General features: G+C 35.9%; 3 protein-coding genes across 3 annotated transcripts; 2 read left to right on the forward strand and 1 right to left on the reverse strand.

The window, feature by feature from the left end:
- On the forward strand, nucleotides 1–5,570 carry LOC101889518 (SET and MYND domain-containing protein 4). The gene is made up of 6 exons (XM_005177647.4): nucleotides 1–511; nucleotides 1,727–1,909; nucleotides 1,984–2,323; nucleotides 3,892–4,013; nucleotides 4,374–5,010; nucleotides 5,212–5,570. The coding sequence occupies exons 1-6, from the start codon at nucleotides 130–132 to the stop codon at nucleotides 5,513–5,515; spliced, it is 1,968 nt and encodes a 655-aa protein (XP_005177704.2). The 5' UTR covers nucleotides 1–129; the 3' UTR covers nucleotides 5,516–5,570.
- A 939-nt stretch (nucleotides 5,571–6,509) lies between these two features.
- LOC101889676 (RNA polymerase II-associated protein 1) lies at nucleotides 6,510–16,705 on the forward strand. The gene is made up of 14 exons (XM_011298323.3): nucleotides 6,510–6,902; nucleotides 6,969–7,520; nucleotides 7,585–8,255; nucleotides 8,312–8,595; nucleotides 8,653–8,819; nucleotides 8,883–9,046; nucleotides 9,104–9,189; nucleotides 12,456–12,681; nucleotides 12,823–12,974; nucleotides 15,101–15,641; nucleotides 15,705–15,843; nucleotides 15,964–16,194; nucleotides 16,262–16,449; nucleotides 16,508–16,705. The coding sequence occupies exons 1-14, from the start codon at nucleotides 6,776–6,778 to the stop codon at nucleotides 16,670–16,672; spliced, it is 3,693 nt and encodes a 1,230-aa protein (XP_011296625.2). The 5' UTR covers nucleotides 6,510–6,775; the 3' UTR covers nucleotides 16,673–16,705.
- On the reverse strand, nucleotides 9,003–12,335 carry LOC101888462 (general odorant-binding protein 69a). Its single transcript, XM_005177641.4, has 5 exons — nucleotides 12,178–12,335; nucleotides 9,875–9,953; nucleotides 9,570–9,658; nucleotides 9,386–9,488; nucleotides 9,003–9,307 (listed from the first exon to the last, which is right to left on the reverse strand). The coding sequence occupies exons 1-5, from the start codon at nucleotides 12,241–12,243 to the stop codon at nucleotides 9,207–9,209; spliced, it is 438 nt and encodes a 145-aa protein (XP_005177698.2). The 5' UTR covers nucleotides 12,244–12,335; the 3' UTR covers nucleotides 9,003–9,206.
- Nucleotides 16,706–16,920: the final 215 nt, after the last annotated feature.

Below are 16,920 nucleotides of genomic sequence, written 5' to 3' on the forward strand. Positions count from 1 at the left end.
TCATTTTACATCAATACGTTGGGGAGCAAACATCGACATCGAAATTTGGTGGTTATTCAATACAACAAAACTGAAATAGATATATTTTCGGAAAAAAAGAAAAATTCTTAAAGAAAATTCACTTAAAAAATGGATAACTCCGATAATATGTATCAGCAAATCTGTAGTGCCCGCACCGTGCAGTCAGACAAAAAGGGTTTCTTCAATGAATTCTATTTGGAAGTGAAACAATCATGTGGCGAAAAATGGTTGAAAAACTATTTCGGTAGCCTGAAATCGAATGAGGCACGTATTTTGTCGATATTCAGTGATCGTGAAATATGTGATCCCGTTTTGGGTGTTTTGGAAAATGTTGTGCCTGTATTTAAGATGAAAGATGCTGTATTCTCGTCACAACGCCGGCTGCAGGCCGATAAGTACCATTTAATGTGGACATCGTCACAGAAAATCGAAGAACTGCAACATGCCTTGGCATTGGCCAATTTGGCTGTGATGCGTGCCCCCGCCAAAGGTGAGTTAGAGAAAAGTATAAATGTGAAGAATATATTTTTTTTGTTTGCGATTCGAATCAACAGGTTTCTGTAGTTTCGGTGGGAGAAAAATGTAGGTTTACATTTTAGTGAAAATTCATACACCTGAGCATGGGGTAAAATTTTTTGTTAAAAATCTTAGGATTAGGATAAAAATAGATTTTATGAATATCCACGATTTTGATTGGAATATTATATTTAATTTTTTTTTAACAATTATTTAAAAATTTGACATAAAAAAATACAACTCAAAAGCTGTCGTTAAAAAATCCAGAATTTAAAAGCCAGCAACTAGGGTATGACCTAGGGAAACTTGCTTCATAGCCCATCAATATAGGCCTGTGCATAGCACAGACAACATAAATTAGAGCCGAGCATATTGGGAAATATTTGTTTCTAAATTCTTGATTGGAATTGAAATAATTTATTAAAAAAAATCCATAATTTTAGTCTGGAATACGACCCGAAATAAATTGCTTCAAAAATGTCTATAGCATAGTTTGGATCAAAATTTTTCAAATACCAGATTACATTCTGGAATAACTTTCTTCAAAAATCTAGCTTGGACATTTTTTGAGACATTCGCATTTGGTTAAATGTGAGGTTATGACGTTCCACGCTCTTCGAGTCTTCTGACAAAATCTTGACCAGGTAAACTCTGCATACGAAATGACGAGGCTATAATCGATTTCAGGATATATTTTTGTCAGAAGTAATTCGTTATTATGTAATAGCATGGTACAATAAGGAGGTAGAACAGCTTCGTCAAACTACAGAAATACAGCCCTGAGGCAATGCCCGCTTCCTGTCAGAACTTTTTAAAATTATATGCAACAAATTATCTCCATGTATTTAATATTGAACGAAATACTTGGATTTTCTTTCAAATATTGGTCCAACTTTTAGTCTTAAAAAACATTTTGTAAATAAATACAAAATATTTTCAAAATCATGAAACTCAAAACTTACTTTTTATTTGTACCCTGTGTAATAGAGTCCAAGAGCCATAAGATCCAACATGAATTTATAATCGTGTCCAAAAATCCCAAAGGAATTACCCATAAACGTCGTGTCTAAGAACTGGATGTTCCCTTAGAGCATTCTGCAACATTGATAGCTGACTTCCTAAAGACTTGTCTATATTTTCTATGCGTTTTAAAGAAATCTTATAATGACTGCATTTTCTATTCTCCTAGGTGTTGATATGCAAATAGATGAAGGCCTCACATTGGCCTTAGCCCTGAGATGCCGAGCCCTGATTTTGACTGCATTGGGGGAAGGAGAAGCAGCCATAAATGATCTAAAGTTGGCTACAGCCAATGGTCTGGAAACCAAGAACAGTGTGGATTATTATGTGAAAATGGCCAAAGCCTATGCAAGTGAGTATGGAAATTACAAAATATTTTTTACAATTATTTTTAACAATTCTTCACCATCTATCTCTCCCCTTTAGCAATGGGTGAAATCAAGCGCGCTGAAATATCTCTTAAAGTTGCCGAAAATCTTTCGGGTGGGGGAAATGCTTTAATCGATGCCTGTCGCAAGGAACTGCCACACATTCGTGTTGTGAAAAAGAAGGCGGCCCTACAACCTCCCACCTTGACACATGGTGAAAATCAAGATCTGAAGGGTGCATCCAGTCTTGTCAAATTGGCTGAGACCAAAGAGAAGGGCCGCTTCATTGTCGCCAATAATGAGGTGAAAACTGGAGATGTGGTGCTAAGTGAAGATCCCGTGGCGGCCTGTCTGCTGCCAGCATTCTTTGGCAGTCATTGTCATCATTGTTTTGCCAAGTAAGAGATTGGATCTAGAATGATAGTTATGAATTAATAGGTCTTCTTGTTTAAGAAGGTTACAATAACCTGGATATAACTAAAATCGTATCTTCAGAAAATTCTCAATTTTGGAGAACCAAATACTTCTTGGATTGCTTTTATTAATGCAAGAATAAAAAATCCACATTAATGTCAATTAGAAAGCTGAGTTTAAGCCATGATACATTTTCTTCCAAAATCCACGACAATAGTGATGATGATCGGTTGCAACATTTTCTTTAAAATTCAATATTTTTAGGTCATAAGCATCATATTTTCTTTTGAAATTCTTTTTCTGGAATGTCTAGAATGTTCGATATAATTCCACTACTGCAAACCTAACATATACTAATATATTTTCCATAGGCATCCGCTATAGTAGATATGGGCATTGCTTGAAACATAACATAATTTTTTGTGGCCCCGACTGATTTTTGACGAGAAGGGTCCCTTGATTTGATGATTGGCAAAAAAATTAGAAATTAGCTGCGGGTTCTTTTGAAGGATTCTACTATATAAAGATACCCTAAATTATTAACGATTACAGATCTAAACAAAGCCTGGAGTAAGATCTTTAAAAACTCTCAACTACAAACCTGAGCATAGCCGTAAAATTTCTCTTAATACGTCCCGTTTTTGTCCAGCATATTTTCTTTACAAATTTAATGTTGAGTTTTGCTTGAACTTTGTTTCAAAAATCCAAGATTGGAAACTAACAAATAGACCAAAATTATTTCTGAGCATAGCCGATTAAGTTCTCTTGAAAATTTCGGTTTAAGCCACCCAGGCGGTTTAAGCCACCCACCCACCAAAGCATTTTGGTGGGAGTTTCCCAGAAAAAAAGTTATTCGTGATGGAATTGGAAGCGTGATAGTGTGATTTCTTTATATTTGGCTGGAAAACCACAAGTGGCTATCGTTAGAGCACTCCAGCATTTAAATGTGAATAAATCTTTTATGTCTCGTACCATCGCTCGTTATCGATTACGTGATATTGGTAGCGTAGCCCGACATGTCACGGAATTGGACGGAAGAAAACAGCAACATCAGCAGAAAATGTTCGAAAAGTAAAGAAGCGACTTGATCGAAACCAGCGTCGCAGTGGCCGAAAAATGGCACGTGAGCTGAACATATCGCAATATACCATTCGGCAAATATTGAAAAATGAGCTCGGGGTAAAGCCCTTGAAATTCCAAAAACTGTAAGAACTTACATTGCAACAGAAAGAAAATTAACTCAAAAGAGCTAAAGAGATTCTTCGCTAGGCCGAAAGTGGTGAACTGGCGAATTTGGTTTTCTCCGTCTCCGATGAGAAAACATTCGTTGTCCAGCAGTTTATAAACAAACAAAATGATCGTGTTTACTTGCCAAAGAGGTCAGCTGAAAATGTGCACCGTCGGTTGGCCACCAGAATTCAAGCTTGCTTTCATTCAATTCAATTAAAAAATGTAAAAATTATGGCGTTTGACTTTGTAGCAGTTTTTTTTATCTCACCCCGTATATTACCTTTATATTACTGTATTTATATTTTTATTATTCCTCTTTTAGGCTTTCCGTACCAATTCCATGCCAAACTTGTTCCGGTATGGCATTTTGCTCAACACAATGTATGAACGAGGCCTGTAGCACCTATCATCGTTATGAATGCCAGTTTATGGATCTTTATATTGGTGAGTTCTTGTAGAACTTCCAAATTGAATAAAATGCAACATTTTTCAACTGAAACAAATTTCTTCTTTGAGCTCGGTTTTGAAATGTTGGAAACTCATCTGAAAAAATTACAAAAATAATTTATTTAATTTAAAATAGCAGTTTTAATTTTAAAACAGTTTTTTATGGCAGTATGAAAGAGAATGTGATTGAAAAATAGCATTCAATGTAGAATTTCAGAAAAAAAACTCAAAAATTCGAAGTCATTTGAAATGGTGTTTTTCGTTCACATTCACATTTATATCGTCATAGAGACACAGGTCCATTATTTTATATGCGATATGTGGAATTTGAAGTATCCAATTTATTCCATTTTTAAGGTTCTGGCATGTCAATCTTATGTTACATTGCCCTGCGCGTTTTTACCCAGGCCAAAGACATCGAAAGTGCACTGCAAGTTGCCTCCCAACTCTATCAGAATCTCTGTACCCATGAAGATTCACGACAAGCCGACGATTTGTTACAACGCTCCCTAATGTCTGCTTTTCTGCTGAGGACTCTACAGAAAAGCAATTATTTTGGACGACGCAAAACTGAAGGTGTAAATCCCACAGCCGTCGAATTGCAAGTAGCCACAGCTTTGCTGGGTTTGTTAGAAGTCCTGCAATATAATGCCCATGAAATCTATCAAACCGTAACAACCGATAAACATCTATTTGAGGGATCCAAAGTGGTATACATTGGTGCTGGTCTATATGGTACAGCTGCCTATTTCAATCATGAATGTTGGCCATCGGTGGCCCGTTACTTTGTGGGTAAAAAACTTGTCTTGGCTGCAACGAAATTGCATCGACCCAATGAGGTAGTTGCTGAAAATTATGGACCAGTATTTATAAAGGCCAATCTGAAGGAGCGGCAAAGAGCATTGCGGGCCCGCTATTTATTCGATTGTAATTGCATGGCCTGCCAGGAGAATTGGCCAACTATACAGAAATTGGATAAGAATGTTAGGTTTTGGTGAGTATTGAGATGTAAAAATAATCATACCATAATATAACAATAATAACAAAAACAATAGCATTGCTAATAAGGACAGTATTCATAAAAATAATAATAATAAAAAATAAAATAAGTATTGAATATTTTTAAGCTTCGTTTCTAATGTTGTTTAATTTAGTTTCAATTATAAGAAATAATACATTTTCTTTATTGTTTCAGGTGCCCAACTGCAAATTGCAACAATGTTTTACAATTCCCCAAGGATCTGAGCAAAGATGTCCGTTGTGTTCGCTGTCGCAAAAATGTCTCTCTAAAAGAGAGTGTAGCCAGAATGATAAAAGTCGAGGAACTGTATCGTGAAGCTGCCCATAACATGCAGGACGAGAAGGTTGAAGAGGCAATTGCGTTGTTCAAGGAAGGCATTGATCAGTTCTTTGAAATTGCCGTTTTACCGCATAAGGATACACTGATAGCGCAGAATTCATTGACCAAGTGCATGGCAACGTTGGCAAGGCCACATTAAAATATCAGCATTTCTATAAACTTTTATTATGGACAAATACAACATTTTTAAATTATGTTTCTAGTTTTTTTAATGGTGGAACAAATTTCAAACATCTTATAGAAAATTTCTATATATAAGCAACTTTTAAAGGCACAAGATATCTCAAAATCATAATAGAATGAAGACGTTACATATATATATCGAATCACATTAAAACTTGGGTTTTCCTTCCTTCGTCGCAGATTATTTTAACATCAGAGACATTATCGGGACACCAACAACAGCTTTGGCAATAAAGCTGAAAAAATAGGGGTTTTGCTTTTAGATTCCGACGCACCTGTGTGTCCTCATATTACTTTTTGTGGGCCAGAGTGGTTTGTGACAAGAAGGGTCACTTGGTTTGGTGGGGACAAACAGGAAATTAGCTGTGTATCCTGTTGAAGGATTCTACTCCATAAAGATACCGTGAAAATAAGATGAATTGGGCATAGGCGCCAAATCAACAAAGGAATTATGCACAATAGAGTTCTGTAGATCGAAAACAAACTCAAAAGCTGATTGAATCACCCTGTGTATTTTTCGATCAAAAGAGCCATTTGATTTCACTTTTTAATATTGAGAATGCTTTCACAAATATACGCAATTTTATTTGTGTCCCACCATGATAGATTTTAAAAATTATCCTAAATAAAATCGATTTTGCGGGACAAATATTAAATGCAATCATTGTAATACAAATTTCAACGTTGTAACGGACATTTCTGTATAATAGTGATCTACAGATCGAAAACGCACTTAACGGTTGTAGATCCCTTCGGCTGTCGTTTACCGATTGTGTGAGCCCTATGACACTTTCGCAAATTTATTTTATAACATTTGTAAATAACGGGTTATTGAGGCCTTTTTAGTTTGTTACCGGTAATTGTGAACATCAATAACATGATAATGGCAACATTGTAAAAAAGACAGTAAAGAAAAGTATAGAAAAGAAAAACTGAAAAATGTGTGCGTTTTAGATGGAGCCTACTGTGGAAATGACGAAATTGCCACACATATTTATTAAGAAGCCCCACAAACGCCAGCTGAGAATGTCAAACTAGCCCCGCGATTCGTTTAATGAATGTGTCCGGCTGATTGCGGTTTCCTCCTGTCTCATTCGTAAACAACAGTGTTACTCGGGGGATTTTGCACTCTGTTCAATCTTTTTTGGCCTTTTTATTTGTTTCATTGGGAACGTCTTGAATCTGGCCTCAACTAGTCTGTTTCCATCGTCCCGAAATGATTAAACGACCCAAACCCGGCGAAACTGAGGAAGATATCTTGCGCATGCAAGAGGAATTTTTGGCGCAAAAAGCCAAAAATCCTCAGCTACAGCCGGCAGCCCAAATTGTTAAGATCGACAAACGTGAGTTGGCGAATGGTGAAATTACGAGAGTAATTAATTAAAATTTTTAATAATATATCTCCTTAGCCCCCAAGCAATCCCTGTTTGCCAAAGCCCGGCAGCAAGCACAAACAAAACCACCTGCAGACAATGCACTACAACCAGCTCCCACAACCGAACTGAATTCCAATCTCATCCTCGAGGAAATACACAAAAAAATTGTTGGAGATGTTGCCGACAGTGAGGCTAGTAAAACCATAACCGATATTGTTATGGGTGATATTGTAGAGAAGTCTTTTGATGCTCCTAAAGTGGTGAATTATTCCCCGGAAGTGGAAACTGCAGCATTTCCCAAAATTCAAAAAATATCGCTAGGAAATGTTGCCCAGAAAAAGGGAAAAAGTATTTTTGCCCAGACATGTAATAAGAAACCCTCAGAGAAACCACAACCAATGGAAGTTGATGAAGTTGTTGCATTGGAAAAGCGTAGTGATTTGAATGAATTGTATGGCAAGACAAGTGTCATTGTTGAGGACACCAAGACCGCCAATGAAATTCACAATGAAAATCTCAATTTGTTGTGTAAAATGAAAGAAGAGGAGATACTGGCTGAACGGAAGAAGCTGATGGAGTCAATTGGTAAGAAAATCTCCTAAAATAATTATAATTTTCTCTAAATATTATTTTTTGCATCTGCTACTAGATCCTGCAATTGTTGCTCTGTTGGCCAAGAAACGTCAGGAGAAGGCCCAACAAATAATGTCCCCAAATGCTCAAAAGTCCCCTCCAGCAGTGCCTTTGAATCAAACAACGTCTCCTAAAACTGTTACTCTTGAACTAGAGGTCGAGTCATTGCCACCAACCAATCCAGCCGTTGAAATTCTACAACGCTCCGCGGCCGAACAATGGATACATTTTGATGTTGTGGAAAAAGATAAATTAGAATGGATGCGGGATATACCATTGCAATCGGCTAAACTAAAGCCGGGGCAGAAATTCGAAGCACGTTTCGATTGGAAGGGAGTACTGCTGCCCTATACCATGGATGAGATTAGTGACAAAACTAATGGTGCTGTGGAAAAAGATGATCGTGAATTGTATATGCATGGTGATGAACCTCATCGTCCTGGTTATACGTTGCAAGAACTATTTAGGTTGGCCCGTTCAAATGTCATGCAGCAGCGGGTGACGGCCTTTAGTGCCATTGCCGGCATATTGAGTATCTATCAGCAGGGTTTTTATGATCAAGTGCTAGATTTGCCCATTAGTAAAATATTCTTCCTGCTGAGATTTGGTTTCGATGACAATACCCCCGCAATGCTGGAAATTGTGGGCAAGGCATTGGCCTATTTGTTTTATAATGAAACAGATGAGGTGAGTTTAAGATATTTTAAATTGGCTTAATCCCCTTAATTTGTATTCTCTTTTAGACTTTACTGGATTTCTTTTATGATAATCCAGGCTGCCAATGGCAACCTTCTTTGGAAGTATTAAATTTGGAAACCCTTGGCGATGATGACGAAATGAAAACTATTGAACATTTACAAAAGCAAATGCAACAAATGCAGTTGTCATTCAAGGGTGCTGCCCATACGGTCAATGCCAATGTTGAGGAAAACGAAGAGGAAAGTAAAACATCCATGAGTGATTTTCAATTGGCTGAAACCGATTTAGTTGATTGTCTTTTGAGAACAAATATTCTGCAGAGAATTTAGTGAGTTATAAACAATTTAAAAAATATCAAAATTATTATAGTTTAACTCATTTTCAGTTTTATTCTGAATGTGGTGAAACCAGAAAATGGCACTGTGTCGTCTTGTTTAAAATTGCTTATACGTCTGGCCAGATCCGGCAAGGAGGTGGCCTTACAAATAGTCAACAATGATGATTTAATGCATTGCTTGTTTGAGAACTTTTTACCGGGTTTGGAGAAAGTTGGTAAGTTGCCTCGACCTTACAAATTTAAAACTCAGACTTTATAATTAAATGTTATTTTTCCAGACACCTGTCTTCAGACACCCCCTTTCTACAATTATCCCCAATATCTATGCCTTAAACTCATGAGAATTTTAATTTCCTGTAATCTAAGCATTGCTGTGAAATTAATCAAATTCAAATTAATTGATATTTTGGAAAATTATTTATTCAATCGAGAAGATAAAAAGGTAATCCATTCACAAATGCATAAACAATTACAAATTGTATTTCTTTGATCTCCACAGGGCAATCTTATTAAAGTTCAAATCGAGGCGTTACGCTGTCTAAGATGTCTACTACTATTGCGCGTGGAGAATAATACTTTACATAGGTATGTTACAAATTCATTTAATCCAAAATAAAATGTAGTTTTTCACTCAGCATTATGGGATTAACGTCCACATAACATTTCAATGTATTGTAAGCTATTTTGCACTTGTCATCGCCATCTAAATGTGGGAGGAGAGGAAAGAGAAACGCTTATAATTACAAGCTTTATTAAAAAAAAAATAAAAACAATTACTTGCCTTTCGTGCCGCATGATTCTACTAATGTTGTAATCATTGGATGCAATTCTTCCGGTAATACTTGTGTCAAGCTCTCCAAACGCATCACATTTTTCTCGTCTATCTGTACATAGAAAACAGTTAACGTAACAAAAACTTTAGCATGTGCGTAGAACAATAATTAAGGAAATTATTTCAAACTTACAACTCCTATCATATCGAATATACAGTGTATATAACATGCGAAATTGTCATCTTGGGGTAATGTGCCGCTAAAACTTGCTCGAATGACATCTAAAAAGTAGAAATGTATGATAAAGGGGAATATCAATTAAAAATTATAAGAATCATAGCAAATAGAAGCATGTGGATAAATCCCCTAAAACGATTCAAAAACATATTCGATTTAAATACTTATCTTCGTTTTGGTCCCAATTTGTTAGAAACTGTTTTGAATCGGTCCGAAGGAATCACCCCCAATACAATATATCTTACACACAATATACTTACCATCGGAGGTATTCGTTTGGTTCTGACAACGCTTATGCAGTTTTTTGGCATGCTTTTTAAAGTGTTCAGGAACTTCAAACTGCAAAGAAATATAGTTTACGATTTCTCAGTAATTGCTCAATTAATATGAAATAAGAGGAACATAGAATTACTATCACATTAAAATGATGAGAACATTAAAATGATTAGAGTCTAAAAAAACAGTTCAAGATATTTAACCTAAAATGTTTAACCTAAAAGTTGCAGCCTTAACCTAATTTTCTTTAAATTCATGTTCGATTTTCTTAGAGAATTAAAGCCTAATACTTTTTACACAATGTTTTTATCTTTACAACCATAGAGGAAAGATCGCCTCGGAAGGAGAGGTGGGAGTTTTAAGTTTCATGTTCCTATCTCGTTTGATCTAAACTTACATGGGTTATACATTGATAACTGACTTAGGATATCCGGCCAGTTAATAGCTGTGGACCGCTTTATTTTCCAAACAAAAACTTGATTTTGAAAGGACTGGGATTCACTACAGAGTCAGACCAATACGGCTGCATTTGACCAGATTCATAACTTCCAAATTCCGCAATTTCCTCAATCACGGGAAGATAACTAGTCTAAATTCTGAGTCCCTTTTAAAAAAAATTTTCCAGAGACATCACAGCTTCAGCCATACACCTCGATTTCTTGACCAAACTACCCAGTAAAGTCACCGGGACTAGTGAATGATTTTAAACAGCCTCGGTGATCTAATCCTCTGATCCCAGAACGTCTAAACGTTGACTTTGAACAAGAACAATAAATGAAGACGTCGTATCAGATTCTTCTCGATAAGGAGGCATTACCACAATTTTCGATGGCCGATTTTGCGAACTTCATTCAAAGCTCCTACTGATCATTGGTCTTTCCAAAAGTTTGCTGCTGAAGCCACGCCAATAAAGGAGAATTATAAAGGCCGATTTTGTCGCCAAATTCGAATACTCTTGAGGCATTAATGCTTCCCATCACTAGAGAAAGTTGTCCTGCTGCCGACCAACCCAAAAAAGGGTTTCAACCACAAAAAAAAAAAAAAAAAAAAAAAAAAAAATTGAACGCCATATCCACCATCTATGTTGAGGATTAAACCAGAACAAGCCCTGTCATAGGACTGTTTGAGGATGTCGAGGAAAACGTTAGATAATCAACAAGATATGTCTGTCGTACATGGAATTCCATACTTAGTGGATAGACACCCTGCGCCTAAGTATGTATGGAAATAACTTTGTGAACTTGAGGAAGCGAGAGAGAGGGAGTTGGAGCGATATAAAAGTGAAAAGGCCTATCAATCAGAACTGAATTTTCTTGTAGTGGTAATTTGATTCGTGGTAATTTGAGTAATGAAGTTATAAAGAACGAATGGGTACTATACTAAAACGTAGACCTGCATCCAACTATCCACTGAGGACATGAAAAAACAATTTACAGTTGATTTGTTGGGAACTTGGAGCAGGAACCCCCCAAAACCCGAAAATCAGGACGTAATCATTTAATGCTAAACATCTTAGAAAAATCAATGACCGTCCAAAATTTGAAGGGTCAAAAGTTCGTTATTAATTATCATTTACCAAATGGCCCATCATATACCCAGAGTAACATTCTTAGGTTCTCAAAGTATACAAAATATTCTATGGGTCCTTCAATGATATAGTACGTCGTTGAGGGTTTGGCAAATCCTTCATAAATTTCTTAATCTGATCTCATATTGGAGGGACTGTAGATGCTATTGGAAAATTTCATAATACGAACAGAACTCCCTCGCCTCGCGTTGCTTAAAAATTAACCTCCTGGGGAATATATCCTAGAGAAAAAACAAGGGAAAACCGAAACCTAGGTATTCCCTGTCTTAACCCCTTTTAAACACTGTCATCTTTTTCCACTAATAAACAAACGTTGTTTTTATAAAAACAACAATAATGGGATTAAGCCTAACTATTTTGCAACAAAATACTACGGTATCCCGAACAAACATGCCAACACTGTTCTATCTTTGTTCTATCAGGTCATGTGGACATTTTCTGACACTAGACTAAATAATAAATTATTTTGTTCTCAAGCAGGTAGGAAAAGTTCCTACTAGAAAATGGGTATTTTAAATCACTTGAGTACCATTTACAGATATTTTTAGTATATCCTCTTAGTCCTTTCATTCTTAAAACTCATATCTTTTATTTTTTTCATTCCGAGTTTTTAGTTATATTTGCATTCATATTGTATTTTTTATTAGTTTTTTTGTATCTCTTTTTATATCGGATTTCGTAATTTACACCAACACTTACACCTTCATTCTGAATGATATAAGATATCATTATTAAAGCGATCAAACCGATTGTAAATGATTTCATATTTAATTTTTTTTAATTTGTTTAACTTTATTGGTTATGTTTCCGCACTAAAATCCACAATAACTTAAATTTCGATTTCATTAACATCTAAGCTTTATATAGAATTCAGCAATATTGAAAAGATGATTAAGCATATTTTATCATATATCCCAGACGATATACAGCAAAAAATCGCATTGTTTTAATTTTTTCCCCCGTTTTTTATTCCAAAGAAAATTTGTAACCGCCTTTCGTTACATGCTCGATTGGCACTACAATCATGTAACTTATGAAGAGGGCGGACCCTTTTTGATACGACAACACGCAGCGGCTCTACTGGCAACAATTGCCAGCATCAATGGTCCGGTGGGCTGCGAAGTAACGGCCCTGTTGGGTGACATATTGCATGATTGCAGCTGCAATTGGTTCCACAAGGCAATGCGTTTTGGTGTGAAAGAGGTAAGTAAATGTTATTTTTTGAGTTTTGATTTGATTACTAAATAATTAATATTTGATTAATAAATAATAATTATTTGAATTCCCATATAATTAATCCGTCGAAAAATTTTGATTGATTTTTGTTTTAATTTTGATTTGCAGTTTTCCCAAGCCACTTTGCTAAGTTCCTGTCTGAATGCTGTTACATGGTATATACGACACACGGATACGGCACGTTTTCAGAATTTCATTGGCAAATATTTGTGTGAATTTATCAAGTCGGATAGTTTTGTAAAGTTCATCAATACAATAAGGTATGAATGATGCATCACCACATATATGGCAGTACAATATTTTTCAAAATGAACACTTATGACAAATCTTCCAGAGGCACAAGGTATTTTAAATGCCTTTAATAGACAGAGGATTTTTTACAAGTTTTTTAGCGACCTTTGATAGAGAAATAACCCTTAAAGATCTTCTGTAGTTCGAATTTAATTTTAAGTACTTGAATAGACATAGCAGATTTTTAAGGTCTTTTTAGATTTTCTGTCGACAGAAGACTCTCAGACCCCGGTCTAGGACAGAAGATCCCCGAAATATCTTCCAAACACAAAATACCTTTAAAATGTGTTGGGAAAGTGAGATACTATTTTTTAAAGATAGAAGCACTTAAAATGTCTTCTGTAGGTGGAGGACCTTTATAAGTTATTTTACAAATAGAAAATGTTCAAGAGTTATTTTGTGGCAACCACCACCACACCAATAACCGGACCGATGAATAAGACGAATTTAATACCTAGAAGACTTTTAAAACATCATCTAAAATGGACGATATTCACAGGGTCTGTTTAATTTAGAAGACTCTCAAAAGGTCTTTTTTAAGAAAAAAGCTTCAAACCTTCAAATGTTCGATTAATTTGTAGCAAGAGAACCATGAACTCCAATACCCGGATAGACTAGGGACATTAAAGAGGAATTCCATACCTAGAAGGCATTTATAAGGTCTTCCAACTGTAAAAGAATATTTTCCAAGACTTCTATGATTAGAATTATCTGGAGGAGTCGTCTATTGTTATCAGACCTCTATCGGAAATAGAATACCTTCAAAGGGGTCTTATATGGATTAAAGGATATTTCTATAGATAGAAGACTCTCTAGGGGTCTTCTATGGATAAAATACCCCTTGGAGTATTCTATTGGTGGAATACCCTGTATAAGTCTTCCATGGTGATTGAATGCCTCTTCTATGGATAAAATACCCCGTAGAAGTTTTCCATGGATAGGATAAACTCTGGGAATCTTCTAGAGATGGGAGACCTTCTATATCTTTTCGGTGTATAGGTGACTCTCCTAAAAATAGAATGACCCCTTAGGGTACTTCTGAGACGTTTTTGGGGGTCCTTTAGAGATAGACGATCTTCTAGAGGAGTTCAATGTATGAATGACCTGGAATCCACCTTGGATAAAAGATCATCTATCCACAGAACATTTTCTAAGGTTTTTCTATGGATAGAATACCCTCAAGGGGTCTTTCATGAGACGGATCTTTTTTGGATAGAAGACCCTTTAGAGGTCTGCCAATGGTACAAGGCCTTCTTGGGTCTTCTCTGGGAGATTGCTATTGAAAAAATGATCTCTGGATGCCTTTTACAGATGAAAATCCTGTGTGGGCGTTTTATGGGTCTTATATGGGCCATTTTAAGGCATTTTATGGACGGAGTAAAATACCTTTTAATTTTGCATGAATGAGAGACCCCCAAGGGGGCTGCTATGTATAGAAGATCCTAGGGGTTTTGTGTCTGCTATGAATGAAAAAAAAAAAAAAAAAAAGCCCTCTAAGAGTCTATGTACAGAAGATCCATTAGGTGCTTTCTATGGATAGAAAACTCCCTACGGATCTTTTATGGATAGAAGATCCTTTAAAGGTCTTAGAAGGCTTTTTGGGGACTCCTCTGGGAGATTGCTATAAAAAATGCTCTCTGGAGGCCTTTTACAGATGAAAATCATTTGTGTGTTTTTCATAGATTTTCTATGGTCTTCTATTGACCATGTTAAGACTTTTTATGAATGGAGTAAGATACCTTTTCCTTTTGCATTAACAAGAGACCCCCAAGAAGTCTGCTATGGATAGACGAAATTAGGGTCGTCTATGCAAAAAGGGTCCTTTAAAAGTCTATTATGTATAGAAGGTCCATTAGTTGTTTTCTATGGATGGAAAACTCCCTACGGATCTTTTATGGATAGGAGACCCTTTAGAGGTCTGTGGGTGTTTTAAGGACTATTCCCAGGCATTTTATGGACGGAGTAAAATACCTAGACGCCACCCACATTTACATATACGGATCTTCCGTTGATATAAGGCCTAGGTCATATATTCTATGGATGAAAGTTCCTTTTGCAATTTCTCCAAAACCTGATTTTATTATTTTTCTTTTAGTTCCTCCTCAATTGTGCTACGCAAATCCGTTGATCGTCGAAATGTCCACAATCCATTACCCAATGTTGGGTCAGTAATAATGAACTCCTATGGCCCACAATTGGTCATAACACAAACCTATCCGATTTATGTTATAACCGCAATCTGGCGTCTAATGGAACTGCTTTTGGAACGGAGTGAAAAACAAATTTTCAATGCTCTATTTGATCCGAAAATTCTCGAACCAATGGTGGAGCTACTACGTGGTCTCAGCACAAAATGCAATAGCTATTTGGCAACGAATTTCTTTGCCAAAATGGAAATTAAACTGCTATTTAAATTACTGTGCTTCGAGGGGTTCAATGAGTATTTCAAACCCGCCGAAATGGTGCAAATCGTCTATAACTATTTGTGTTGCTTAACGGCCGAACATATACCCGAAGTGGAAGAACTTTTTGAAAGGGTCATCTTTAATCCTAAATATATTTCTGTGGAGCTGGAGACCCTTAACAAATGGCGTACAAAATGTTTGGAACTGGTTTACACGCGTTATATTGTGGTGGTAAGTATGAGAGGTCTTTTGTATGTATTACATTTATGATTGTGTTCTTTGTTATATCTACAGCCCCCCAGCGAATTGACTCTGTCGCTGCCTTTTAGTCAAGTACCCATTTTGCCAACGGATTGGCCATATTTCCAATTGAAAGTTATTCTACAGCATTATGTTGAGAATGTGAAACAGAAAACGGCAGCGGACTTTTCGGGTAAATATTAAAAATATTCTTTACTCTTTTACGGAAAGGACATCTCAATATGGCATTGCTCCAAATGCCATCGTTGTAACTGTTAAATTAATTTTTATTGAACCTGTCCTCTTTTTCTAGAACGTGAAATTCTTCAGATGACCTTAAACTTTGTTACCCAATTGGAGGAATGCAACGAGCACATACAAATCGTTTCACCCACCGAAAAAATAATGTATCTAATGATTGCATTTATGGGCCCGGATTCTCAGTTCCTCGACAAAGAAGTCAATCAACTTTTAAGGCAACATTTGCTGAAGTTTTATAAAGACTGTGAAAAGGTGGAATTTCAATTCGATGCAGAATATCATGGTAATTACAAACAAATACTTTCTTCATAAACAAAAAAATTGAAAAAAAAAAATTTATTTTCTTCCAGGAAAATGTAAATTTGAAAATCTCTATGTTTTGTTTTTGGATCACTTTCAAGCCGCCAGTTATGGCGATGAACTCTTTAGCTCTCTGGTAATGGTCCCACTGGCACAGAAATATGATAACAAATGGCGTCGCCGAGTTTGGTCGGATCATGTATCAGCATTGAGATTTCTCGATTGTAAAGAGGAATTGGTAAGATTATTTTTTTTGTTTAAAAAATCTTTTAGTAATAAAGTATATATGTTTTTAGCTCATTGGTGGTCTGACAGCATATTTGGAACCCCATGAACAAGAAGAATCTTTGCTAAAGGAATACAATACAGCCTTAAATTTAAATTTAGTACGTCCAAATACATTACCACACAAAATAGCCAAACATCATTTAGATAAGTTCAAGAAACGTTTAAATAAATGAAACTTCTTGCAAAGGAGACAATTTTGAATGTAAGTACATTGTTTTCTTATTCTTTTTATGCATTTTATTTCAAAATGATTGATTTTTATTCTCAATAAAAACATAATCTCAAAGTTCGGATGAGTAATGTAAAAAGAATACATTTCATAAAAAACTGACATTCGACGGGGTTTCTACAAAAATTGAGGCCTTTGGCCGATTTTAATAAGTCTTCTTCAGCACATATATGAATTTACCCAGATCTTCCA

This window comes from Musca domestica, unplaced genomic scaffold (assembly GCF_030504385.1).
Source record: "Musca domestica strain aabys unplaced genomic scaffold, Musca_domestica.polishedcontigs.V.1.1 15, whole genome shotgun sequence".
NCBI lineage: Eukaryota > Metazoa > Arthropoda > Insecta > Diptera > Muscidae > Musca > Musca domestica.